The sequence below is a fragment of the Eleginops maclovinus genome, chromosome 11 (genome assembly GCF_036324505.1).
Source record: "Eleginops maclovinus isolate JMC-PN-2008 ecotype Puerto Natales chromosome 11, JC_Emac_rtc_rv5, whole genome shotgun sequence".
Taxonomy (NCBI): Eukaryota; Metazoa; Chordata; class Actinopteri; order Perciformes; family Eleginopidae; genus Eleginops; species Eleginops maclovinus.
The window spans coordinates 12,897,501-12,923,045 of NC_086359.1; the positions used below are offsets into that span (position 1 = coordinate 12,897,501).

Genomic DNA, 25,545 nt, shown 5'->3' on the forward strand with positions numbered 1-25,545 from the left:
ATCATTCTTAACAGTTATATATTCTCTTCATTAATATCAGAGGTAAGCATTCTTTTTTTCTCTGCTGCATTTACAAGAATAAAAAGTGAAGATTACATAGACTGTTTAATGTTATCCATTGTACATTAACTCAGAAATTACTCTAACCTTTTGATTGGGTTTCAGTTTTTATCATTTGGTCTGTTCCTAATCTACCATCACATTTTTGGGGGGCTTTTCAAGGATTTAAAGTCAATGATATTTATATACCCAAATATTACAAATCCCAAATTTGTCTTTAGGGATACTTTGGTGTTAATATGACACCCTTTGTCCTAAGACCCTTTATTCTGAAATGTGCAACAATAATACTGTATCATTGCCTATACATTGCCATAACTTAACTCAATAAATAAAAGAAAGAAAGCGAGAGTCAAAATAGCATATATCACACAAGTAGTATTTATTTGGTTTGAATTGTCCGGTTAGTCATTCCTGCATATGTCTTTAATTAGAGATGTATTACCATGTTATATTGTAACACTGAATTTGTTACTGAAGTAACATATTGTGAGAGCCACTACAAACAGTTATTCTGTAAACATTATCAAAAACAATCAAGTAGGTCTGACAAGTCATAGGAAAAATCACACCAATTCATCTACATGAAAAAATAAATTCACATTAATAAATAATTTGGATGAATTAAATTATGGAGAAGAAATTACAGCACAAACGTAGTAGTAGAGAGTATATACTGTATATGAAGTATGTATGCATGAGACTCAAACAAAGCAAAGCAGGACACATCACCAGAATTACTCAACACAAATATGCAACCAACTGCCCCAAATACATTTTCAGCGGCAGTACTGTCCAGTAAAACCATAAACATTCCCCTCAGCCACAGTATTATTATATTGAATGAAGTTTACTGCGTTTTAAGCTCCTATAGCCGTGCAAAATAATACACTACAAATTCAAGGACTAAATGCTTCTTGTAAATGTTAGACAAAGAAAGAACTTGTTTTGATTGCTTCGGGAGTTCCTTCTGAACACTGGATGACAGATCCAAATGAAAACATTACTTAGACCTGACAAATAGATATTCCTCAGCACGATAAATGCCACAGAACATCTTTTCTAAAGCAAACACATGACGTCTTCCTGTTTTGCAGGTTCATTCCGGAGCAGATATGAGCTGACGATCTGTAACAAACACTGGACTCTGGTCGCATGTGCAACCCTGATCATAAGGCAGTAAGGACTCCTTTGTAGACTGCTGAAAACAAGAGCCGCGTCAGCCAAAATAAATGACCATGCAATGTTGCTATGGGAGATAGAGGGAGGTGATAACAAGAAGGGGGACAGGGTTGTTAAGTTCCCCATGGTCCATCAGGGAGTCTCTGAACCAATGAGCAGCAGGATCTCGTGTGAGAGGATGAAGGTGAAGAAGTAAATGCAGAGGTCAGCAAAAACGTCCCCCATCCTCCTGTAGGTGTCCATCGAGCGGTTGATGACCTCAGCGGGGATACCGGACAGCAACAGGGCGGCGGTCAGCACAGTGGTCTGGGGCTTTTTATCTACCTGAATGAACAGGCGTATAATAACAATATCTTTCAAAACATAGTTAGAAAGTTCATTCACATGAAACAGAATACTGGTAAAAATATGACTAAACAACAGCATCTAAGCATAAAATTCCTCGTTATAATTTATCCACTTTGTTTGTTTAAAGGAAAATCGATCCATGGTTTTACAGGGAGTAACTGGAATATTTATTTGCTATGGCAAGGACTTCCCTGAGTCAACCAGTCTCCACTGGTATTCTTCAAACCTCAAAGAAGTTACTGCCAGCAGCCTGGTGTGTCTTTGTGAGAAACAATGAATTCCCAAAAATAAAAAAGGGAAACATTAATCATAAATATGACTTAACCAATAATGGGACCTTTACCTTTATATTCAATTTTTTTAGTTTCAGTTCTTCAAAAACATGGCTTAAAATATAAGAATCTGTATCCAGGAAATCACTCGTTTCATATGCTATACACTAACAATGGGAAAGCAATTCCAAAATATGTAATACCAACTCACCTTTGGAAAGTATTTGGACAACCCCATGTAGGCAAGTTCGAGTGTCAGAAATGGAGCAAATATTGACTAGAATGAAAAAATACACAAAACAATGTTATTTTCCTGGTATTCAGGTGCACTACTATAGCTGTCTTTGGCTCTTTACTTGCTGTAACAAATGTTTCCCCTCTGTGAGACAAATAAACATATTCTAATCCTGATATTTTTATTAGGCTTGAGAAAAAACGTACAAGTATGGTTTAAAGTTTGGGTGTTCAGGGATAGAGAAACATACCTGTGATACCTGGTTTAAGGGACTTAGGACAGAGCGGAGAGCTGCAGGATGAAGGCTTTTTTTCTTTTTTTCTTACATTCTCCCAAAAAAGTTATTATGGAATTTGGCCCAATAATGGGAATAAAATCATGCCTACTACAGCTGCAGAATGCCAAATAACCAATGGGTCACTCTCACAGTTGTCATAGTTAACACAATTGATACAGCCAAAAGACTCACCAGAAAATTGCAGACAAAAACCCTGACAAAAACAGCAAGGAGGATGCTGCCGATGAGACGGAAGACAATGAAGGGATCGAACTCCTCTGCTTCAGACCCTCCATTTTGGGCCGGCTTCTCATTGGCCAGCTGACCGCGCAGTTTCATGGCATCGTCAAAACGGGACAGATACTTCTGGAGGCCTCTGCGTGGGGAGCCACTGAGGTCGTCTGATACCCGCTCCCCCCTGGGTTTAGGTCGAATCCCTCCTATGTCGTCTTCCAGAGGGCCTCCCATTAGCTCATTGCAGTCCGGCAGAGGTGACCCCCTCCTCTCGGGGGTGGCACCTCGGGAACGGCTGACAAGCCCCGAAGCCTCTGGCAGGAAAGGGGATGGTCTTGGGGAAGATGAGGATGATGACCAGGGCTCTGTCCTGTCGAGATCGAGGTGGAAGCGAGGCTCTGTTGGACGCCGGAGTGCTCCAGCTGAGGATATTAGACAAACATCAGATTTAACTAGTGCAGAAACAAAAAGTTGTTCAAATGAGTTATCAAGGGGAATGACAAACATTATCTGGTGTTAATATAAATATGTTTTTTTCTGTGTGAGATCATTTTTAATATTGTACTCTTCTAATATACAAGTCTGGTTGTCTTATAGCCACTCTCGGGATATGTGGTTTTCATTGGAAAAGAAGGGTAAAAAAATACAAAATAACTAATGCAATCAGCAAAAGTTACTTAAACTGAGACCCCTTTAATGTATGTTTACCAGAATGTTTTGATCATATGTTTAACATTATTCAATAAGTGAAACATGGTAGACAAAACAACCTGAAGATAAGGGCGCTTTTATATATTTTGAAGGTGACGTGATAGAAAAAGAAAAGTGTGTGCAGTTAATTTTATTAATGGACAAATTCCACATCCATAGGAGGAAGTGGACTGACCCAAGGTTTTCGACACTTCTCACAAAAACTAGATCAATCTGGCAAAATGATGCAAATATTTTGAGCAGATAGGAATTAATTTTTAAAATTCCCTTTTCTTTTTGTCTGCGTACCTTGGTGTGAATCATTTCATGTGTGTACAATGTATAATGCATTGTTCATATATATTCAGGGGAAAATGAAAATATTACTCTGAGATGAATTATAAAGCTACACAAAATGCAAATATTCAAGTCAATAAAAGTAACTCTTTAATCTACCAGTGTTTATAGTGAATATACTGAAATGTGGACAATGGTAATTAGCTGACTGTAGCTTTAACCAGCAGTGTGAGAGGGAGCAGGTGATAGTCATGACTCTTCTGACAGCATTGTAATGTAAACTGAATCCTTCACAACAAACAAACCTTTGTTTTCAGTCTCGATTTTAGTGAAACCTGTGATTCTGTTCATCCTATCTTCTGAATTCATGAGCAGTTTTCTCCTCCGGATCTCTGCCCTCCTCTGCGCCGCTGACACAGTGCCTGCTGTCTCCGCCTCGCTGGCCCCGATGGACTCCATGTGGGTCGACTACAAACTGTACTCACTTTACATACAAAAAAAAGGGATTAAAATGCGACACAACACGTCCCTGATGTATGAATTAAACGGTATGCGTTAGGAAGTGAGCCCGCAGAGCGTTATCTGGAGAAACGACGCACAATGATGACGTCAACATCGATGGTTATGACGCCCTCAACGCTGACTTGCAGGAAACGTGAGTCTTAACCGTTCAATGAGGCTTATGGTTACTTTCTGTCAGTGATGTATTATACACATTTGAGAATACAGTACTTCAAATGGTAATACTTTATTTACTGCAGAATTGTTCATAGGTAGGACAATGTTGCTCTAATTTCAAATCCTAAACTTTGTGTGTTTAGCCCTGCTCTCTACCCAATTTGATGCATTTTACCAGAATCAAATGTTGCTAATTTAAGTGGAGAAACATAACCATCAGAATTAGAAACCAAGTTCATCATTTTTCCTTTTGCCTGCACTCTCCCCTTGCTTTAGCATTTTACATTTCCCAGTTGAAGGATTAATAAAGGATTTGTGATTTCTGTGACACATGTGTTCGGTACCTTTCCATGTAGCTTGCAAGAACTAAATGGCTTAACAATAATTTCAAAACATATTTTTAGTCATGAAAGTGAAGAGTTGATTCCCAGCCGGCTTTTTAATAAATCATATTTTATAAGTCCAAACCTCTGTGGTTTACTCTGTACAAACACAGGCTATTTTTATTTGCATCATATTTTTATGAAAGACAGTTCTGTGCATAAAGACGAAAACATATCTGTCTGTTTCTAAATACATATTTGCTTGTATAATACATAGATTACAAACTGTATGAAAGCAGACCAAATCAAAAATCCTCAATTCATACTTAGTCAAGAAATAAATTGACTATTATTGGTCCATATTCTGTTTTGTATTTTTACTTTTACCTAATAAACACTGCTCCTCAACCAAAACACAAACTACATTTAAAAAGTCCCAAACATTTTATTTCTTTAGCGTCATTTCACCTTAATGTATATTCTAAAATCATCAGCATTTGTTCACCTTGATATAATGCAGTCTTTTTCAATATACAAGTATCAATAAGCATGACTAAAATATCACAATGGCTTTGTTATGTCTGTGTTAAAGAAATTCCCATATCCTATTATATTAAAATATTTCATATATAGAGTCTGTATTTAAACAGAGGTTTAATAATAAAAAGTGACTTCCCATACAAGGCAATTATAGAATTTAATCAGAGTGGGAGTCTCATAAATTATTAGATAATCAGAAAGAAAAAAGAAGAAATAGACAAACAGAACAGGGATGTCGTCAGAGGTGTTCTGAATGAACGGAGAGAAAAGATGATACTTTCTGAAGGACAGATCAGACCAATGAAAAGGACTTTCCACACATTCAAGGCAGTGATGATGAAGATGTTCAACGGCCTTCAAATATCTTCAACGTCCCTGCCTTTTACAGATGAGATTACAGATTTGTTCGACACATTATTATAACAACTAAGAAATAAAAAAGCACACGTTCTGTCCTTCAGGTTTGATATTAAAGAATGTGGTTAGAGCTCAGATGCTGTGTGTACACATACTCCTGGTAACACTCAATAACAGTCTTTGAGCGCAGACATTCTAATCTTCCCCATAAACCTAGTCCTAAGCATACACACATTTGACTTGTTTTAGTAAAGAGGACTGCGCTTTTTGAACAAAAACACTTCACACATCCGTTTGCCTGGACCGTATCTGAATGATACCGCAGTTTGACAGCATTGTTCTATGAGAATAAACACTGATTCATTCAATCATTAACATACATAATCACCATCAGCATCTTGGGTTTCTTGCTTTTTTCTCATCTTCCAACGCATAGCTTCAGCTGGGTAAAAAGTTTCAAATAAGCATCAGAATCTATGTATTTGTCTCTCTCTCAGTCCTTGCAGTGTCTGCCCCATAAGGTGATTTGAGTGACGCTTCAGGTCAGGTTCAGCTTTTCCTTAGAAAGAGATGGTGGACCAGAGCTGGAGATGGAGCAAAAGGTTTCCTTCAGTGACTCCTGCTGCTTTCACACACATACATATCCACACACGTACACGGATTCACATCCTCACTTCAGTGTTCCCTAGTCTCCACAGTCCAATTGAAGATTATTTGGAGATTTGCTGTTGGAGGTGGAGCAGGAACTCGTAGTACGACAGGGCCGACTCTGTTCGGTCCTCGATCATGTTCTGCATAAAAGTTGGTTTCAGCTGGCTCTCGTCCCTGAGAGTCAAACGGAAAAATGGGAAAAATACTTGTTTTATGCAATTGCTCTTTCATGTCAAGTAACTGACAATGGGAATTTCAGAGTTTTTTTTAAATGATCAAATCTCTAAAGGTCTTTGGATGGCAGACTTCTGTTGTTCCCTTAATAAATGATAATGTTTTAAAAAATGACTTCTGGTTTCTGTTCAAACTGAATCTGGTCAGTTCAGTTGTTTCTGAGACTGACTGTAAACTGCACAGCCAGAATGTGAAGATTTAATCTGTTTTTAATGGGCTGCATCAAGTTGACCTTAAAATGAGATTACATGTAAATGTTAATGTGAATCTACTAGCAGCTGTTGGCTGGTTTTAATTTTCCCTCTCTCTTACTATTTGACTGTTTACCCTCTGACTCAGGATTGTATCTGTTGCCTACCTGATGACATGCATGGGGGGGAAGAAGGGCCTTTGATCTCTCAGCCAACCGATAAAAGCTCTGGTTCTCTGCGACTCGGCCGTGTCCAGCTCTGGGAGCAGATACTGTGAAAGGAGAGAGCGACAGTCAGGTTTCATTATCAGGGAGGAGGATGCATTGAGTAAAACTGCAAATATACTGTACACAAGCTGTGACTATTACGCCATCCTCAGGACAATGTGTTTGAATTCCTACCAGGTTCTCAGGCACAGCAGCGTAGTTGGGAACTCCCAGGACTTGTGAGAGGAAGTTGGGGTTGCAGTTCCGTCCGATCCACAGATACATCACCTTTTGGAAAGGTAAAAGTACATATTAAATACAATCACAAACTAAGATGGAAATCGAGCAATTTCCATCTGTGTATCTGCCCTGGGATATGGATCCAAACCAACATTTATAGTATTGTACTATTGGAGTTAATGGTGAAGCTTGAACAAGGAAAATCTCCGTATCTGCTATTGCTATCCCTTTTTTCACATACTAGAAGACTTCAAGACATAAGCATTACTTTTTAAAACAAAGCTTCGTACCGTTCCAGCATCCATGAGGAATGCTGCCTCCCTGCTGAGCTTCTCAACAGACAGCTGCAGCACTCTGGGCTGAGGGATGGTCCGCTCATTGATGTTCAAAGCTCCCTGAAAACGCATGAAACACAAGATGAAAGATAACTCGGTAACAAGGAGACACTTCAAATAAGATTGAATACTACTGAGAGGAATGTTCAGGTTCACCCCCCTAAATAATGGTCTTTAACAGCTAAAACTCAACTTCCCATTCAAAATATTGTTTTACCACATTTCAGTGTCGCAAGTAAACTAAAATCATGTCTCTTTTGCGTTTCTGAAACTTTCTGTTATAAAAAGGAAACATATAAGGGTCGCTACTTCTTTGCTTCTACATGCACAGAATTCTCAGAGGGAAATGTTGATGCTTCTTACCTCATCGGTCAGATCGTCGACACGGTAGAGAGCAGGGTGGATCATCAGCAGAGAGTAGACCAGTGGCTGGTACTTCAGCTGAAGCATGGCAAACACACGGTCATCCAGCCTGGTGCTGGTGCCTGTCCTGAAGGCTTTCTGCAGGATGCACACATAGAGAAAATAATCCTTGAAGGCTTGCTTAAATCGGAAGATTGTGAGTTTAAATGAGTGTGGAAAGTGTAGGACAGTTTTATTTTAGTGTTCTGTGTTCATTAAACTAGTACATTAACTAACTAACACGGAAAAATATAGCCACATCATATAGAAGATTTTGCTCTCACTCATAACTCAAAATAACATCAACTTTAAATAGTTTTAAGGGTAGCATTTGTCAACAGTGCATTTGGCGTTTAATGACTGCGTTTTAGAGGAGAAGCTGACCTGTTTAAGCAGGGCGAGGATGTAGAGAGGGAAGAGTTTGAGGCAGGCGGGGGCCAGCAGGCCAGGCTGCTGGATGGTCAACACGGACTGCCGGTATGACGTCAGGGAGTCGATGGCAGCGTTGGTCATCGCATCTCTGGCGTCACTCAGACTTGCCGTTGCCGAGCGGTCCACAGCTGGAGAGGTAGAGAGGGACACGTGAAATATAATCCTATTCTTTCTTGTGTGGGAGGTTGTGGTATACATATTTTAAGTGTGTTGTATTAATGTTGCCTTTGTGAATTTTAGCTTGTAAAGTGTCTTTGAGTACCATCAAAAGCACTCACAGCTGCAAACTTGTAGAGGATGTTATAGACATATTGCATATATTTTTACAGTGTTTGTGCAGACTCAAATAGTATTTATAGTATAGTGCAATAAAGCTATTTTAAAATGTCAATGCAACTTCAGGACTTTCAGTAGTAGCACTTTAAGGAGCAGCTTAGGACAACAGTGGAAGTGTCATTTTGTGAAAAATATCAGCGTCTGTTCTGCAAGTGACTATGAGATGAACTGGCACAGATCTGACTGCTCAGTCTGGGAGGGTTGCTAGGTAACCACAGCTGTCGCCACTCATCTCCATCTGTCAGGGCTAATAACAGTGAAGTGGATGAAAACCCTGCAATGATTCTGTATCGAGCCAATCGGAAAGACTATTCACTGCGACAATGGAGTATAATTTGCACGAGTGATGTATTATACAAATCCTAATTTATCCAGATTAGACACACAAAACGTATTATGTGATCAAGAAAATTATCATGGGCATCAAGACAGAACTCTTGGAAACATGCATGAATATGTTTTCACTTTATCTTCAAATCCCTGCTTAGTTACAATACACAGGAATGAAAGCAGCTGTTAAACATTGACTCCGGTAAGAACAAGGGCTGCATGAACAAAATAAATCAAAGACAACAGGGGGGAACCTTTTAATTTCACGGTAAAATGTGGTGGAGGGGGGGTAAAAGGAGTTGCTACTGAAGGTATGCCAAATCTGAGTAAAACCAAATTATATTACACAACATTCAATACCTCTGCATAGAACCAGGACAACTGGTTCCTCAATTTGTTATCATAGTCATCGACTGAAAAGGGGAAAGATTCTCTGGGGACGCCAGGGTTTAAAATATGCAGGTATGAACATGATTTTGTGGCATACCAAACAGGTTTTCAAATCAACCTGGGTTAGTGTGTAAACCCATCGTGGACCAGTTTAAACTTTTAACAACTGTGAGGGAACCCAAAACCTCCAGTGCACATATAATGAGAATTTACTTTTCAGTAGTAGAAGACATCATGTGTCCAGTGGTTAAACCTTTGAAATGAACAATATTTGCATAATAATGTATTCTTTGACTTTTAATTGTCTGGAAGGAAACTAAATTGTGTTTAATAGTGAAGTACCCACCCATGCAAGCCAGCAGCCCACTGATGGCTTGAACATCAGCTCCAGCAAAGATGTCCGACAGAGAGTTGACCACAGGTAGACACAAAGTGTGGACACGGATCCTTCGCTCTCCTGTAATAGAAAACAAATGTTATTCAAACCAAACAGGCAGAGACTGATCATTTCAAAATGTCCATGGGGCTTTAAAAAAATCAAAACAACCTTGGCTGCAGTGATAATTTTGGCAGCTATTTCAGATTTAGTCTTAGTCTTTGGACGAAAATGGTTATAAGTTTTAGTTACATTTTAGTCCTTTTTATCCTTCATAGTTTTAGTCCACTTTTAGTCGATGAAAAATCATTACATTTTAATGAACTTTTAGTCAAAATGTTTTTCTCTGTATAAACTAATTCAGTTAGGCAAATACAGGTATCTGAAATTGGATCAAGTTGACAGTATGAAGTGTTGAAATTCGTAAAGCAACATTTCACTCTCTTAACACTCTGTGTAATATCTGTTGTTATGCTATTAGGGTCATACAGAGGCAGATCGCCTATCCCTTTAAGAGAGAGAGGGGAGTGGGCTGCATGTGTGTGTGCATGGTAGAGCGAGCGAGAGTGAGCATGTATGTGTCTGGAGAAGTGAGCGGAACAGCAACAACAAAAGCATGTGTGTAACAGGTTTTAATAAATACAACGGTCTCCAAAAGAAGAGATTGCCTGTCCACTTACTTGGACAAAGTGGGTCATTGAACCCGAAGCCGGAAGGGGAAAATAAAATATCCTGTATTTTGAATGTCCGATAGTCCACCATTAACACTTTAGTCCCGTCTCGTCTCGTCAACGAAAACAAAATATAGATTTCTTCATAGTTTTTATTATCAAAAATCTATTTTTAGCGCGTCATCGTCTCGTCTTACTCATCTAAAAAAGGTCGTTGACGAACATTTTTCGTCAGTTTTCGTTGACGAATTAACACTGCTTGGCTGTTTGTGTGTATTCGTGTGTACCTTTGCTGGACGTGTAAAGCAGTGCAGCCTGGAAGGACACTACTTGCAGGTCGACCAGGTTTTCTTCGATGGACATCTGAACCGCAAAGCCAGCGTCTGGGTTCACGTTGGGAAGGGACAACAGATCTGTGGAGCGCACAAAGAAGTTTCCGTGGAACGTGTGGATGGACAGACCTGCAGAGAGAACGAGAGAGACAAAAATCAATGAAGATCAAATTATAGGTTCAATTACAATCAAACATTTTAATGTTGGCTGTTGAGGCTATATTGTTTGTTTCTGTATACAGAACATTTAACCAGTTAACCACAGCATCCTTTCAATGGCAAAGACAACACATCTTAAAGTAGGATTATTTATGAATGAACCAATTCTGCAGAAAATATATTATAGAAGAAATAAGGGGTTCCTCTTCACAACGCATTTACAAATCAGAAATGAATGAGAGCTCAACATCTGGGAAGGCATATTCAGGTGAGTGCTCGACAACTGTAGTGCACACCAGACATTCCGTTGTCCGGTAATTACCGGACATTGGCCGGGAAAAAAAATAAATGTCCGAGAAAATGAAATCTCACCGGTCAAAGTGTCCGTTTGAAATTGACTAATAATCCCTCTATCTAACTCAATTTGATTTTCAGAATAATACTACCATTTAGGCTAAGTCTAATGTAGTAACACAGTAGCCTATTAGAATAAAATAATTTAACCTAACAGGCCTACAAATACATCGGAAGGTGTATGGTGTGTGATTGGCCCACGAGCGTTTGCGTGCAGCAAAGATTCTACCGCGAAAAGCGGTGATCCCAGTCTCAAGTGTTCCCGCAGAGAGGGGTTTTTCGCTGCAGAACCGGATCAAGACCAAGCAGCGAAGTCGCCTCTCAGAGAACAAAGTTACGCGCCTTATGCGCATCGCAAGTTGTGGAGAGACATTACAAACTTTCGATTTCATGTCGGCAGCTGCCAATTTCAACACTGCCAAAAACCGTAAAAAGTAGTGTAATTATAGGCTACGAGGCAGTGTAGGCCTATGAATAATTTGATGGCCTCATGCCTATTAATTTAAAATGTTACTTAAACCGCACCATATCAGGTGCACGTCAAGACCGTTGATATAACTTACGTGTAGCCTATTGTTGGGCTGTTAAAAGTCTTAATTGTATGTGGGTAAGGGGGATTAGTTTATTAAACTAAATAGAAATATTTGTATTTATTTTTTATTTGTTTGATATATAGTATGGAAGGATGATTGGTTCATCAGATACGTCTCTTAAAATTAACTCGGGCACCTCGTGCAAATAACGCACGGGGTCGTTTGCGCAATAAGTGTTCACATAATTATTTGAAAGTAAGGCCAATAAATGTGTTAAATTATTTTTGTGTGTCAAATTGTCATTTTGTAAGCTACTAGTCTACTTCAAATGTTTCTACACTAGCCTAATTAGGAACGATGGAATATTTGACCGTGGTGTTATCAAAATGTCCGGAAGGTGAAACCTCGGCCGGTCACTTTGACCGGCAGATTTTTTTTCTAACGGAAACCCTGGTGCACACAGACCTTTGGTGCAGCGTATCCTCATGACAGCCTCGAAGCCGATCTTCCTGGTTAAGTATCTTTTCAGATCCTTCGTGAAGCACTCCACCTGGGCGGGGTTGTGCTGGTGATGGTAGGATGGGTAGTTGTAAACAGTCCCTGCCGAGTATCTGGATATGCAGCCTGAGAAAGGGAAGCAACACAAGAAAATATTTATTGTCCATGATAAATATCGTTTTTTGTCTTCACCTTCTATCCATTTAGTTCAAGACTTACCGAGCGATGCCAGGTCGCAGTACTGAGAGCTGAGCAGGAACAGGTCAACCGACACCTGCTGGCCGGAGCAGTCCAGAGCCAGCTTCTTGTAGAAGTCTGTCGCTGGGGATAAGTGCTGGATATCCTGAAGGAAAGCACACCATCATTACCCAAAATAAGGCAAAATCACCGGTACACAATACGCTTGTACATTTTATAGACAATTGTGTACTTCTATTTTTATGAATATATCACTGGCCACTGACTATTCATCTGGAGTTTTTACAACACAACCATCATGCTGTTGTAGAATATACATCTCTTTAAAATCAATCACTCTCCATCGATGTCTCTCTTACCTTGGCAGATGCCCGTTGGTTGGGGTCTTCTCTGGATTGAAGGGCCCCCACACCGAGGTTAGGCAGCTGGGTCTGAAAGATGGTCATGCGCCCTCCGGTGGGTGACAGCAGCTTGAAGGCTGCTTGCAGAGCTGAACCCAGGGCAGACTGGGTCTCCATGGTCTTTTGAAACAAAGTTGGGAGGCTCTTCAGCAGATCCTGCACAAGCTGAAAAACAAAAGAAAAGGGAATGAGTCAAGTTTTTGAATCCTATGGACAGTACCCACAGTCAATGCCAGCTTAACACTCAGAAATAAGACAAAATGAGGATTTGAGCGAAAACCACGTAATATTCACCTTAACAAAACAGCTGTTATCAAGGAACATTTTCTTACCTCTTTGCATTCATTGAGGTTCACTAGAAGGCTGTCTGGTGTTGGTAAAAAGATATCTGTGGGGGGTCAAAAGTAAATACTTAAACTTTATATCATAGCAGTGATGAGACTGATTTTCATTAGTTCAGATACCATGAAGTAATTCATTAAATGAACACACAATAACAAAAAAAGAACCGCCTGGTGGTTGTATGCTTCTGACAGCTGAATTTCACCAATAATAGAACACAACAGTCTACCCAAAATAAATAGTTAGTCATGTCTTGATAGCGTTTACATTTATTAGTGTCACATTTCGGCAGTAATGAGCGTTCGACCATTGTCTGATGCGCCTCACCTTCGATGTCCGACACGATGAGCATCTGAGGCTGTGAAAGTCCCTCCTGGAGGTTGTAGAAGTGGATGGTGCTGTCAAAGGTGATGAAACCTACCTTTGTCCGAGAGTCTCCAGGAAGCCTGGGACACAGACAAAGAACGCATTAGTAAAGCAAACATTTCAGTTCTTATTCGCCACGTTTTGGCAAAAGGAAGTGTATTTATAACTGATACAAAATGACTTGTATTTCTTTACTCCAGGAAATTAAATGTTGTACATACGCATTGATGTTGTCCAGCATTGACTGGCAGAACACATTCAGGTAGCCTGTTTCCACTGCATTGTGGGATACATCGAGAACGAAGAGGTAAACTGCAGGCTGGGGGGGCCTCAGCTGTGTAAATAAAGGCAATCACAATTATATATAGTTTGGGCCTGTGAACTAAAACAAAAATGAGCTATTCATGAACAATTAATATAACATGCAGATAACTGTGCAGACCCTCAACAGCACTAAAGTCTATGAAGCTGTTGAACCCTACCATGTATTCTGAAGGAGCGATGAACTCGATGGTGGCGTTCTGGACCTCGGGTCTTTTGTGTGGCTCTCCATACGATCTGCTGACTGGGTTGTACATAAACTCCTCTGGAACTAAACAGAGACATAGACACCAGTTAGGGAGCTTTGGGTATGAAACAGATCCCTGTAGTTTGACTGTAATTCTATTCTCAACCATGAGCGTGAAGGACCAAAAGAAAAAGCTTCATAGCCAATTTGCGAACATGTAAATAATTGACATCAATATTATCATCAAAATTGTAGCTGTATTCATTTGGATAATTGTTGTTCTTTCACTGTATCTGAAAAACCTCGCCCCCTTTCTTACCATCATTGACCCGATGACACAGGTTGCACTTCCACCTCCTCTGGTCCAGGAACGAGACGAAGGGATTGATGTAGGTTCTGCAGGACCGACACCTGACTATGGTGCTGGATGTCACCACAGGAAGCTGCTGCAAGGAAACCGAAGAACAGAAGCAAACTGTGTGAGAAGGGCCTATAGGCAAACTCATTTCCTTGTAACTGGTGTTCCAACAAAGTCAAGGTTGTCCTCAATTATCAGGGAAAAATAACAAATTAATTCCAACAGATTATTTAGTCACACCCTTTTTCCTAGAAATGTGATATGAAAATTCTCATTGTTTAATCAGTAAAAGTACCAGATGTAGTTATTTAAATATAAAAAGAAACACAACTGAGGATGAGGCTGTAGATGTAGATTTTTAAACTCATAAATAAAGAGTCCTGTTGAGGACAATTTCACATTCCTTCACGTTAATACAATAAACAGATTACCATCCATATTTGCTGCATGGTTCTTAAATCATTTAGCCGCAGTAAAAACCTCCACATTAAGAATGATCCTTGTGAAAAGGTATCACTTGCTGTTCAGGAAATATATGTATATTACTAAATGTTCTATGCCAGTATGAAGTATTTTGCCTTCAAATTCTAAAGCCTCATGCCAGAAAATGTGTTTTTTCCCAGGGATTAATGTGTTAGGGTTACCATGTTCCTGTTGTTGATGCAAATGCACTGACGGATGTGTACAGAATAAATATTAGAGTGAGTGGTTACCGAGAGGTCTTTGAAGGGGTGGAGCAGCAGGCCCAGCGGCATCTTAGCTTTATTAAGCAGCGACTGAGTCTGAGGGATGCTAGTCAGCGTGCTACGAAAAACCCTGGAGAAACACAAACACAGAGTCTCATCGTTACTTTAACGGCATGCAGAGACCATGTTCAGTATTTCAAAAGCTTAAAACGGGTTGTTTAGGCAAAATGTAGCCAGGAAACTTGAAGGAGAAAATTTGCAAGTGACAAATGATTCTGGCAACCAATTAAATAAAACAATTAAAGAAAATAAATATTAATAAATGCTGTCAGTATTTCTTCATGGCTTACTCTGGGTTGCAGTTGATCTTCTGCAGGTCCTGTGGAAGGCAGGGTGTCGGGGGTGGAACGGGGCTTGGTGGTAGCAGGTTCCTCTCCTGCAGCAGGTTGACCACCCTCAGGGCCTCTGGGGTGCTGGACTGGAGGCTCATGGCTGCCAGGGATGGGCTCAGCTGGGCCGGGCCTGGGCCACCAGGTGGCTTTGAGAAGAGAAAAATAGATATTTAGTTCATCTATTTGACAAAAACCTATGAATGCAAAATCTTTTAGCATGGCAACCCAATGCTTATATATTTTCATTGCCTCATGATCTGAGCCCATTAAAGCCCAAACATCACAAGACCGAATATTTCCTCTAGCATTTTTGTGTCGTCACAGTGAAACCAAATCAAATTGGATATTTACAAATTTCATACAGTTATGGATGACACTAACCACCATCTGTTATGCAACAAAGGTACACAAATGTATTAGTCTGATACATCAGCAAAACAAATGAAGCCATTTGCCTTTTTAACACTTTATTCAAAATTAAAAACACTCACAGAAGTCCCTTGGTTGTGTAAACAACTCAAGTATATCACGTGACAATAAAGCAAATTGTATGTAGGTTAGGTAATACCGCTCCTCCTTTTGTCAACTTTGCCTCTACAAATTTTCAGAAGTTATATCTTAATGACAGCTTGAGGGCACAATTTTTGTTTAACAGTTTTAGTTTGAGCTTCCCGAGCTTCTGGCTCAGGAAACATTGAATACAGTGTCAGCCAAGGACAGAGCCTCAAGGGAGAAGAGGCCGAGGAGTAACAGCTAGGGGCAGAGGCAGAGAAACTAACAGAGTATTCTGAACAGAAAATGAAAAGAAAAAGAGAAAATACAGACAGGGTCTCTCCAGACAGAGACCTTGCCACACACATCGAGACTAGTGGATTAAAAGTGACTAATGGAGGGGGATTATTCAATATATTGTTTGGAGTAGAACATTTTTTCATTGTGCATCTAAAGTTTCCAAATGGCTTTCTAGTAGCGGAAACGCTATGACACAAATGGTAGAGCTTATAGTTCCATATCGTTATGAACTAGCTGACAAACAGCAGTCAAATGCTGTATCGGTCTCTAAATGGCTGGCACTCACTTGCTGGTACGGCTGATGTGCTTGAGTGTAAGGCTGCGTGGCGGCCTGCATCGCAGGGTGAATGGGAGGGGTGGCGTTGTGAGGAGCCGGGGTGTTCTGGTACCCAGGGGGGAGGGAGGGGTAATGGCCCAAGTGCCGACCCGGTGGTCCGTGCTGAGGCATGCCAGCTGTCAAAGAAAAGAGAACAGACATGAGGTCATCTAATCTCATCATATATTACACTTGTCCAAACATTGCAATTGGAGACTCTTTGAAACCCAGCTTAGCAAACAGACTGTAACTAGGGTTTGTGTGAAAATAATCTAATATGTTGCAGAAAATGGCCTTACCCATTTGGTTGTCAACATGATTATGGCTGTTTGGTGCTTGTGGGCCATTGCCAGCCATATTTCCTGTTTCAAAACAAACACAGATGTGATGTGAATAATTTTAGTGACACTTCGCTATTTCCATCCCAGTATGCTAACCACAGGCGATGGAACTGGAATGATCTGTTTTACAGTAAAAGAACGAGAAGAGACACAAGAGTAATGAAGCAAAACAACAATAATGACGACGCAGAAGATGGGAATTGATGTATGGTGTCTTCAAGAAATATGAGTACTTTCTAGGATGTTTAATTAGACGTCATATGGGAGATACGGAAGGAATGGATGAAAGAGGCAACAAACATACAGACAGGAAATATGTTACCAGGGGTGCACTGAATGAAAAACAAAAATACTGTTTACATATTACTTAAAACACATGTAATAGAGATCAAAGCAAAACAACTTGATCAATTCGTTAAGATATTTTCTACTTAAAAAAATATAAGACTGTATCAGCTTATTCAGCAGAGCCTCATTATTGGGTGTAAAAAACTAAGACTGAGTGCATCCCCAGAAACTATGAACAGCACAGAGAGGACAGGACGGGCATTACAGCACTGACACTAACAGCTATGGACAGATTAAGTCACACCTGGACATTCAATATCCCCATCCTGGTAGTCGGGCTCAGTGGGGGGCAGAGTGCTGTTAACGGCACCCCCACACTGAGCTGGCATGTAGAGGAAGGAGGGGAAAACAGCAGAAGGGTATCAGATTTAGAATAAAAAACAAAAATGGCTGCTTATAAAAAGGACATACAGTTTCAGACTCAGTGCTGAATCTGATATCACAACACAGACTCACAAAATGTTTTACTTCCAATTTGACAACAATAAATAAAACGAGCTTCTTGCTATAATTTTGGTATATAGCCTGGCCTTCATAACGCAATTCTGTCTTCTTCGCCCACTATGATCTCGAAAGGAAAATGTAATATATTTCTCATTCATTCACGACAAACCAATTAAAAATATAATGAGTGTCAAATGTAAATAAAAAAACGAAGTCATGTCGCAGAGAAACAAAACAGATGTTGATGTTGCCATACTTTAGGACACGAAGCACCAAAATGTTACATCTCAAGATTAAAAAAACCCTTACCATCTGCCCTGGGGGGTGGAGGTTGGGCATTGGCCATTGGCGGTCCAGTGGGAGGGGGCGTGGGTTTCATGGTTGGTGGTGGGCCTGTACGTGGGGGGCCATAGGGAGCTCTGCCTGGTTGGTATGTGTTGGGACCCATTGGACCCATGGGACCCATAGGTGGAGGTGCCGTGCCTAGAGGAAAACACCAAAATCAGTCATTCTTAGGGCTGCTACTCATATTTATTTACATACGTTTGTTATACATTTCCATTATTCTTTTGATATTTATTTCTGATTAATGGAGCACCAGTTAACAATATAAAATGTGTAAAAAATAGAATGATCTTCTACAATTTGAACAGAGAAAAAAAACTAATCATCCAATTTCACTTTTGTCTTTTTGTTGGGCAAAAGACTTTAATAACAAATATGGAAAAATCCTTTTACCTTAAACGTCCAATTGTTTTATTAAATGATGAAACACTTTCAACCAACATCCTTTATCATCAGTCATTCAGCATACGCAGTTATGACTTTATGGCAACAACATTACTCTTGTGTAAAACAAGAACACACAGGAACATGATAGGTGGCAAAACTGTGGTATTATAGAAGAGATATGAGGCATCGCCGATAGGTAACATTATTAGCTCAGAGTTGATGCGACAACAGCTGGTGGCTCTACTGACCCCCAGCCAGTTAATGTCAGAACGGTGACAGCAGCAGAGTCATATTCATCACTACTGACCGACCAGCCAATTCAGAGGGGTCTGGTCTCCAACAAACTCTTATCTCATTGAACAATAAATGGGGAAGTACGTCACATTTGTATGTAAAATGTAAGCACATTTTTCTATGAATGATTCTTGAATTGTACTCTAAGGGCATGGTGGTTTTTGGCTGCAACTAACGATTATTTTGAGTATCAATTAATATGCCGATCTTTTCTGGATTCATTTGAATATGTTTAGTTTTTTGGACTATAAAATCTCCCCTTCCAGTTTTATCAAGTCCAAGGGGATCTGTCTAAATGCCTTGTCCAAAACCTAAATATATTCAGCTGTATATGATATGAACAGTGTATCTCCATATTTGAAACATTCCTGCATTCAAAGAAGATGACTAAACACTTAATTGATCATCTAAATAGTTTGAGATAAGTATTCTGTTAATGAACTAAGGGAAGAGTCAACTGGCTTCAATGTTGCAGCTCTACAATCGATGAGGTTGATTATTCTTTCAGCAGTGACAGCAAACTATTATTTAAAGGAAAGCTATAGTTTCAGGGACACAAGACTGTGAAAACTTCAATAGAGTAGAGATTAGACTGAGATGAAGCAAGCCTCCAGCATGGCAGCACAGCAATGCTCCCCCACCAAAGGGGCACACCTCCCCATGGCTGAGATAACCCTCTTAACTTCACATTGTGCATTTCATAACGGCACTGTGATATGTTACATACATCTGAATGTTGAGAAAACGCTTTTTGAATGTAGAAGAAGCCCAATTGAGCCAAAACTGTTCAAAAGAGTATTCTTGCTGGTGCTAAAACATTAGATATTTTAAAATTGCTTGTGAAATGAAGTTACATTTTACAGCAAGAAAGCTTTGAAAGCCAATATGACCATAACATTTACAGTTACGCTGGAAACGGACAGTCTGAGGTCAACACGTGACATCAGTACTTCCCTGCCCTAAGAATCAAGGTTGATTACAAAGTGCTATGACAAGTCATTCAGACACTGTGACCACAGATTGCAAAACCAAAGTCATGCTCACTTCCTCCGGAGAAAATATTAATGACAAGTTGGCATACAAAGTGACTGAGATTGTCTAGGAGTCGTCTTATGTTTTTGACACAGAGAGCTAAACACTTCTCAGTATTCTGACAGTAGTTATCTCAGAGAAAAGCTCTATTTTCTCTGAGTTAAATAAAACTACTTGCTGAATCAATGTTATAACCAATAAGAATCAGCTGTGTGATAAGTGATCACCAGTGGAAAGCAAAAATGTTGACAATACAACATTCAGCCTAAATTGAAATTAAGATTTTGATTTGTCCAAAAAGCCACGTCATACTGCTACATAAGAATCCCATACAATTCTGATTTGAACTTTGCACAGATTCCGAGTAAATGACTCTCTGTGCCAAAGGCAGCAGCCAGCTATCATTTACAAAGTAGGAAGAGAGGACAAGGTCCGGCTCCAACATATCAGCATTCTTGATATGCTTATGTACATCAGTGAAAGAAAAAAATGACAATAAAAGACAAGATGCAGTGATATGGCTATAAAAAAGTTTTTGGAAGAGGATGAATCTTAAAAAACTGTGTTTCTCTTTAAGAAAAACAGACATAACCCCTCATACAGTGGTTAAATAGTGGGGGCCCTGGAAATAATGGGCTTACGTACACCTGTCTCATTTATTGAAACTCAACATGATTCATCTTTTTATTGATGTGACCAAAGGAGTGTCTGCATCATCATATGGCGAAATTGGCCCTTTGATCCAAGTCGAATCAAACCAAGCTGCACCGCTTGATCTTGTGGTTTCAAGTTTAGATTTGCTCCTTCCTGCCTGCCTGTTTGTAGGGTTTTTTCTTTGTCAGGTATCTGCTTTATTTGACTGTTTTGCTTGGAGCTGTAGAAGAGTCGTGTTAAATTACTGCTGATGAGAAAAACGTTTTTATCCACTGCTGTGAAGATGCTCCTTTCATCATTGGTGAGAGTCATAGTTACACGCATCTTAAAGTCGGGAACCTTTTGGAAATGGAGGTACAAATGACTGCTGTGCTGGGACGGCGTACTGAGTCAAACCGAGCCTTGTGTATGGAAAAGGGGCTTTAGAGTCTGATTTATGGAGCTAAATCAGGGTCATAAGTTTTGATCATTAAAAAAAAAAAAAAATTTATTTGAAAGTTCAAGTTTTTATCCCGAACTTCGAAAAATACAATGATGTATTCAAACAAAAAATAAGTATTTAAAATATTTTTTCAGGTTGAATATTATTTGATTCATTTCATCAATGTTTTGGAATAAAATATTAATTTTCATAATTCACTTTTATACATATTTTGATATTTGACTCCTTATTTTTTTCAGTTGCAGATTTTACATTTTCAGATTCAAAACGATTATTTTTTCAGTTTCAAATCTCGTTTTTCAGGTTTCACATTTCTATACACAATCCAGCCAAGCCAATACTATGCTGCGTTCACTGAGCTACGTGGAAGTGGGGAAGGATGTCGCTAAATTGCGGATACGTAATTTCACATTGTAGCACAGTTTATTGCTTTTATACCGCGACTGTTGCAAACTACGATGCTCAGCAGCTCGCTTAACGGAACTTTGACGCTGGTATCAGTTTTGTTACAACCAATCATGGGAGTATTGTGTATAGAAAGTGTTGAGTTATATTTCTCGCGCTACCTAACATCCATGAAGGCAACATGACAGAGGGAGGGCTGTCACTCAGGATGCCAAACTACTCTTTGGTAAGCCCCGCCCCCCAAGCAACATCAGGGCCACAAGTTTGAAGCAGAAAAAAAAAGGATCTGAAAGTGAAAAACGAGATTTGAAACGTTTTGAATCTGAAAACATAAAATCTGCAACTGAAAAAAATAAGGATTCAAATATGTATAAAAGTGAATTGTGAAAACTGAATCAAAATAATATTCAACCTGACAATATATTTTTTCAATACTTATTTTTTGTTTGAATACATCATTGTATTTTTCAAAGTTCAGGATAAAAACTTAAACTTTCAAATAAATTGTATTTTTTTGAATGATCAAAACTCAAGACCCTGATTTAGCTCCATACTAATTTGCTTTTCTCTAAAAAAATAGTGCGGTGCATATGGATGGTATAGTTCAGACTTCAGTGGAGCCCTTGTGTCTTACCTGGCTGGATATATCCGTGCAGAGAGGTGGGGGGCATCCCTGGGCCTGGAGGCTGTGCGCCACTATGGGAAACATGGGCTGCCGGTGCAGAGCTGTAAGCTGCCGATGACGGTGGCAGCAGCGGCGCGGTCAAGCTGGCGGCTGGGTTCACATGATTGGCCATGGCGCCATGGGGAGGTGTGCCCATGGAAGAGGCTGGCCCCATTGGTGGGGGAGTGTTGTTGTACTGCCATGCTGGAGGCATGTGCTGGGGCTGCTGAGGGTTAGGGTAATAGTTACTTGAAGACACAGCAGGAGGGGGAGGTGTAGCCTGTGGAGGGGGCAACCTCGGACCAGGGCTGGCAGACTGAGGGGGGGTGTGGGATGGAGGAGCTCCCAATAGAGGTCTGGTCATCAGCGGCTGGCCTGGAGGAGCTGGGTAGGAAGTGAGAGTCGGGCCAGGCTGGTAGGAGCCGACTGGGGGAGCCGGTTGGTAGGGCCCAGAGGGGTAGAGTCCGGGGCCGAGGGGTGCAGGAGCTTTGGCCTGCACTGGATTGTAGGTTGGTTGGTGAGTCATTCCATAGCTGACCCCTGGCAGCTGCTGCAGAGCAACTGGATTCTGTGACGGACCTGGAGCAGACAGGCAGAAAGATGTTAGACCATCTAAATCAAACTCAACAGGCCAATGTTTGTTTTGTTAAATTTAAATATCTCTTATCATGAGACGACACAGATCCGTCCAATGGGATGGCACTAAAGCTGTTTCAGGCCCTTTTTCGATGTTTCAATGTTAGAGCATTTCAAATGTTCCATGTCAGCATGAATTTTTCATGACTCCTATTAATTTCAAATGTTTGTTCAGCAGTGCTGCCACTGTGGCGAGAAGAAATGGGTTCCTGGAGTCCCTCTTTTTGTGTTTAATGCCCAAATACAAATCAGTATTGCAGCTCTCTAGATAATGATCTTGTCCCACTTGAACAAAGCCCTTTGCAACGCTTCTGTTGTACCTTTAAGGCTCAGAAGGCACATTCGGTAGCCGTGTCTTACACACCAATAGTAAAACCAATCCGATCCAGCAAATTACCAAGGAACTGACAGCCTAGGGTCTAATCTCCTTTCCTGGATTTAATTCCATGATATGCCCTCAGTGACAGTGAGTAGGGGGCTCTAAGCCCCTACTAGACAGAACACAGTTTTAGTAAACCACTTTACAAGCTTCTGCAAAAAGGAAGAATGCTTTAGTTTAAATTGTACTGATACAAAACTAAAATATCCCATTTATTTCTTCTTGAATGTCAAATATCAATAATAAGAACTGTGGTGTTGTACCAAATACCAAGTATCAGAATAACAGGATTCACTCTTTAGTAAATAATAAATGTTGAAAGATCTCGCTAATAGAAAAAAAAAACTGGATCTCCAATTCGGATTGGTGGGAATAAATATGATGTTATTACTCATATGCATATCATTGATTTTATAGATATGTTATCTTTATGAATATACGTCACTGACATCCCATGATAACAATTAATTTACAAGCGAGTGATGCTGGTGTGTTTCTTCAATCCTTGACACATAGTTTTCAGACTGATCAAAGCTTTAAGAACAGAGGTAGATTAACATGCTTTATTGACCCATTTGATTCAAGATAGATGTAATGAAAAGTAAGACTTTTGGGCAAATCTACAGTTTGAGTAAACCATCTGAGGCATTTCAAACTCAAGCTGCATCTTCACAGTGCAAGAGAGCTCCTAAACTTGCATCAACAATATGGTTGCAGTCAATAAAACTTTTGTCAAATGTCACCAAGTGGATTTAGTTTTTTCCACAACATTCCTGGGAACCTGATCAAAATATGTAAGTCATCTCTAACGAAGTTGGTTATGGTATGAGTCTGCTGTAGAAAGCTCTGCAGCAACACATCTGGAGCATTCCCAATTTGCCACATGTACACTGAAACGTAGAAAGCTAAAAATGTCCAAGCTACCAAGCCTGCAAAAAACTAGCACTGCAAAAAAAAAAAGAGGGAACTAATACACATGCAAATGTGATTATCCAGCGGCTACGTAACTGTATAGGAAACACTCTAAGAAGGCAGCTGCTAAAAGAGCATCATTTATGTGTTACTTTGACAGGAAAAGTTCCGGCCAATTTAGCATCATGACAGGAGCAGAGCAAGTGTGGTCATATCACTGCTGTTTTGTTTACTGGGAGTAGATGAAACTGACCCATGACTCATCTTAAAAGTTCTGATGCCTGTTTACCCGTCGTTTTGTCAGTCTTCCAACAAACCAAAGGTAGCACACGTTTGAGTCAATTGCCATGGCAAGTATAGTTGACACACCTTACCGATACTACTTTAAGCATCTTGAGTCAGTACAGTAAAGCTGGTCAATATCAACCTAAAACCTCGCTGTTGCTTCGCTTCCTTTAATTACAGCGGTACTAACTAAGCTAACAGTTAGCAAATAGAGGCAAGCTCCAAGATCTGCCAGTTATAGCATGTTACTTTAGCGTATGTCGGCTTAGCTCCTGTTAGCTACTTGGCCTTTACCTGTCTGTCCTTTCATAAAAATGGTACTCACCATTAGTGTACGTCTGTCCTGTCCCGGTCCCATTCTGAGAGTTAAAGCCCGCAGTTGACATTTTGAAACAGACACCAGGACTTAATTTAGAGGTGCTTGGGTTGGCGAATAGCTAGCTTACGTGTTAGCTAGCTAACTAACTAGCTGGTAACGTTCAAACCTGTGGCTCTGACGATGCGGTGTTTACTTAAAGCAGCAACTATAGCAGTGACCCTTTCTTATTTCTTAAAAAAAAAGTGAATAAGCTGACTCGTTGGGGATCACAGAGCCATGGCTATTATCGAAAACCCCGTCCAACTACCTAACGGGTGAGTAACGATAGGCCTTGTCAAGAGTAATCGTGTAAGACACTTCTCCTCTTTCACCGGAAGTTGGGATCACCCAGACGGATACACGTAAAACTCGTCGGGCATGCGCAGTATGTACACGTGGCATTTCCTCTGGTGCTCTGGTTTTTCAAGTGTACTGGAAACAAGAGGAGAAAGTGAAGTATTTTCATTGCGTGTATTTAATAGTATTTTTTACAGTATTTTATCATGTAATTTGGATTAAGTAACACCGGTAAAACATCCGCCTATTAGGCCATATCATAAATATATAAATAAATAATTGAAATGAAAAGGTAAAAACAAGGAAAGAAAAGAATAAAAGGGTTCATCCAAACAAATGAATTGATCAACTATGCTAGTGTGATAAGATTGTCTTAGTAGGTTAGAAAATATGACAAGATGAATAACGTGAACTTACAAGATATTTAGAAAAACTAATCTATCAAACAGAGAGAAATCGTTTCACGGTTGTTGTTGTTTTGTTATACCTTAATACGTGTAATGTAACTAACTAATTTACTCAAGTAAAAAAATGGAGGTACTTGTACTTATGAAAAGCACAAGTACCTTTTTAATCCACAACATGTATTTCATGTATTTAGTTACTGTGAATATTTAGGATAATACATAAACATACATCGACACATACATTATCATATTTTGTATAGGTAGAGCTAAACAGTAGCCCATACATGTATCTAAATAGACCCCATCTTTTCCATGTACAACATAAAAGTGATAACCACAGTACTGCACCAATACTTTTAATAAAATCATTTAAAAACGTGCCTTTCTTCATAA

General features: G+C 39.8%; 2 protein-coding genes across 4 annotated transcripts; both read right to left on the reverse strand.

Moving 5' to 3' along the window:
- Positions 1-425: 425 nt before the first annotated feature.
- camlg (calcium modulating ligand) lies at positions 426-4,218 on the reverse strand. The gene is made up of 4 exons (XM_063895221.1): positions 3,901-4,218; positions 2,567-3,030; positions 2,074-2,139; positions 426-1,566 (listed from the first exon to the last, which is right to left on the reverse strand). The coding sequence occupies exons 1-4, from the start codon at positions 4,052-4,054 to the stop codon at positions 1,375-1,377; spliced, it is 876 nt and encodes a 291-aa protein (XP_063751291.1). The 5' UTR covers positions 4,055-4,218; the 3' UTR covers positions 426-1,374.
- Positions 4,219-4,693: 475 nt separating this feature from the next.
- Positions 4,694-24,797, reverse strand: sec24a (SEC24 homolog A, COPII coat complex component). Of its 3 annotated transcripts, none has more exons than XM_063895597.1 (24): positions 24,416-24,797; positions 21,849-22,457; positions 17,965-18,138; positions 17,456-17,533; positions 16,822-16,884; positions 16,493-16,659; positions 15,373-15,560; positions 15,050-15,152; positions 14,298-14,421; positions 13,953-14,062; positions 13,692-13,804; positions 13,432-13,550; positions 13,095-13,150; positions 12,721-12,927; positions 12,383-12,506; positions 12,131-12,289; positions 10,575-10,748; positions 9,587-9,697; positions 8,137-8,312; positions 7,714-7,851; positions 7,306-7,410; positions 6,971-7,063; positions 6,737-6,840; positions 4,694-6,318 (listed from the first exon to the last, which is right to left on the reverse strand). In XM_063895597.1, exons 1-24 carry the CDS (start codon positions 24,474-24,476, stop codon positions 6,204-6,206), a joined length of 3,471 nt encoding a protein of 1,156 aa, XP_063751667.1. In that variant the 5' UTR covers positions 24,477-24,797; the 3' UTR covers positions 4,694-6,203. The 3 variants fall into 3 exon arrangements, with proteins under 3 accessions (XP_063751667.1, XP_063751666.1, XP_063751668.1); XM_063895596.1 differs by having other exon boundaries at positions 14,298-14,424; positions 24,416-24,796; XM_063895598.1 differs by lacking the exon at positions 17,456-17,533 and having other exon boundaries at positions 14,298-14,424; positions 24,416-24,796.
- Positions 24,798-25,545: the final 748 nt, after the last annotated feature.

What these genes read in the sequence shown, in the direction of transcription:
- sec24a (XM_063895596.1), bottom strand. Translation starts at nt 24,476, where the DNA reads ATGTCAACTGCGGGCTTTAACTCTCAGAATGGGACCGGGACAGGACAG. An exon ending in TGGGGATATTGAATGTCCAG is followed by an intron (nt 16,885 to 17,455) that starts GTGTGACTTAAT and finishes GTTTTGAAACAG; the next exon opens with GAAATATGGCTGGCAATGGC. An exon ending in CTGCGACCTGGCATCGCTCG is followed by an intron (nt 12,290 to 12,382) that starts GTAAGTCTTGAA and finishes TCCCTTTCTCAG; the next exon opens with GCTGCATATCCAGATACTCG.
- camlg (XM_063895221.1), bottom strand. Translation starts at nt 4,054, where the DNA reads ATGGAGTCCATCGGGGCCAGCGAGGCGGAGACAGCAGGCACTGTGTCA. An exon ending in AATCGAGACTGAAAACAAAG is followed by an intron (nt 3,031 to 3,900) that starts GTTTGTTTGTTG and finishes TAATATCCTCAG; the next exon opens with CTGGAGCACTCCGGCGTCCA. An exon ending in TTTTTGTCTGCAATTTTCTG is followed by an intron (nt 2,140 to 2,566) that starts GTGAGTCTTTTG and finishes TTTTCATTCTAG; the next exon opens with TCAATATTTGCTCCATTTCT.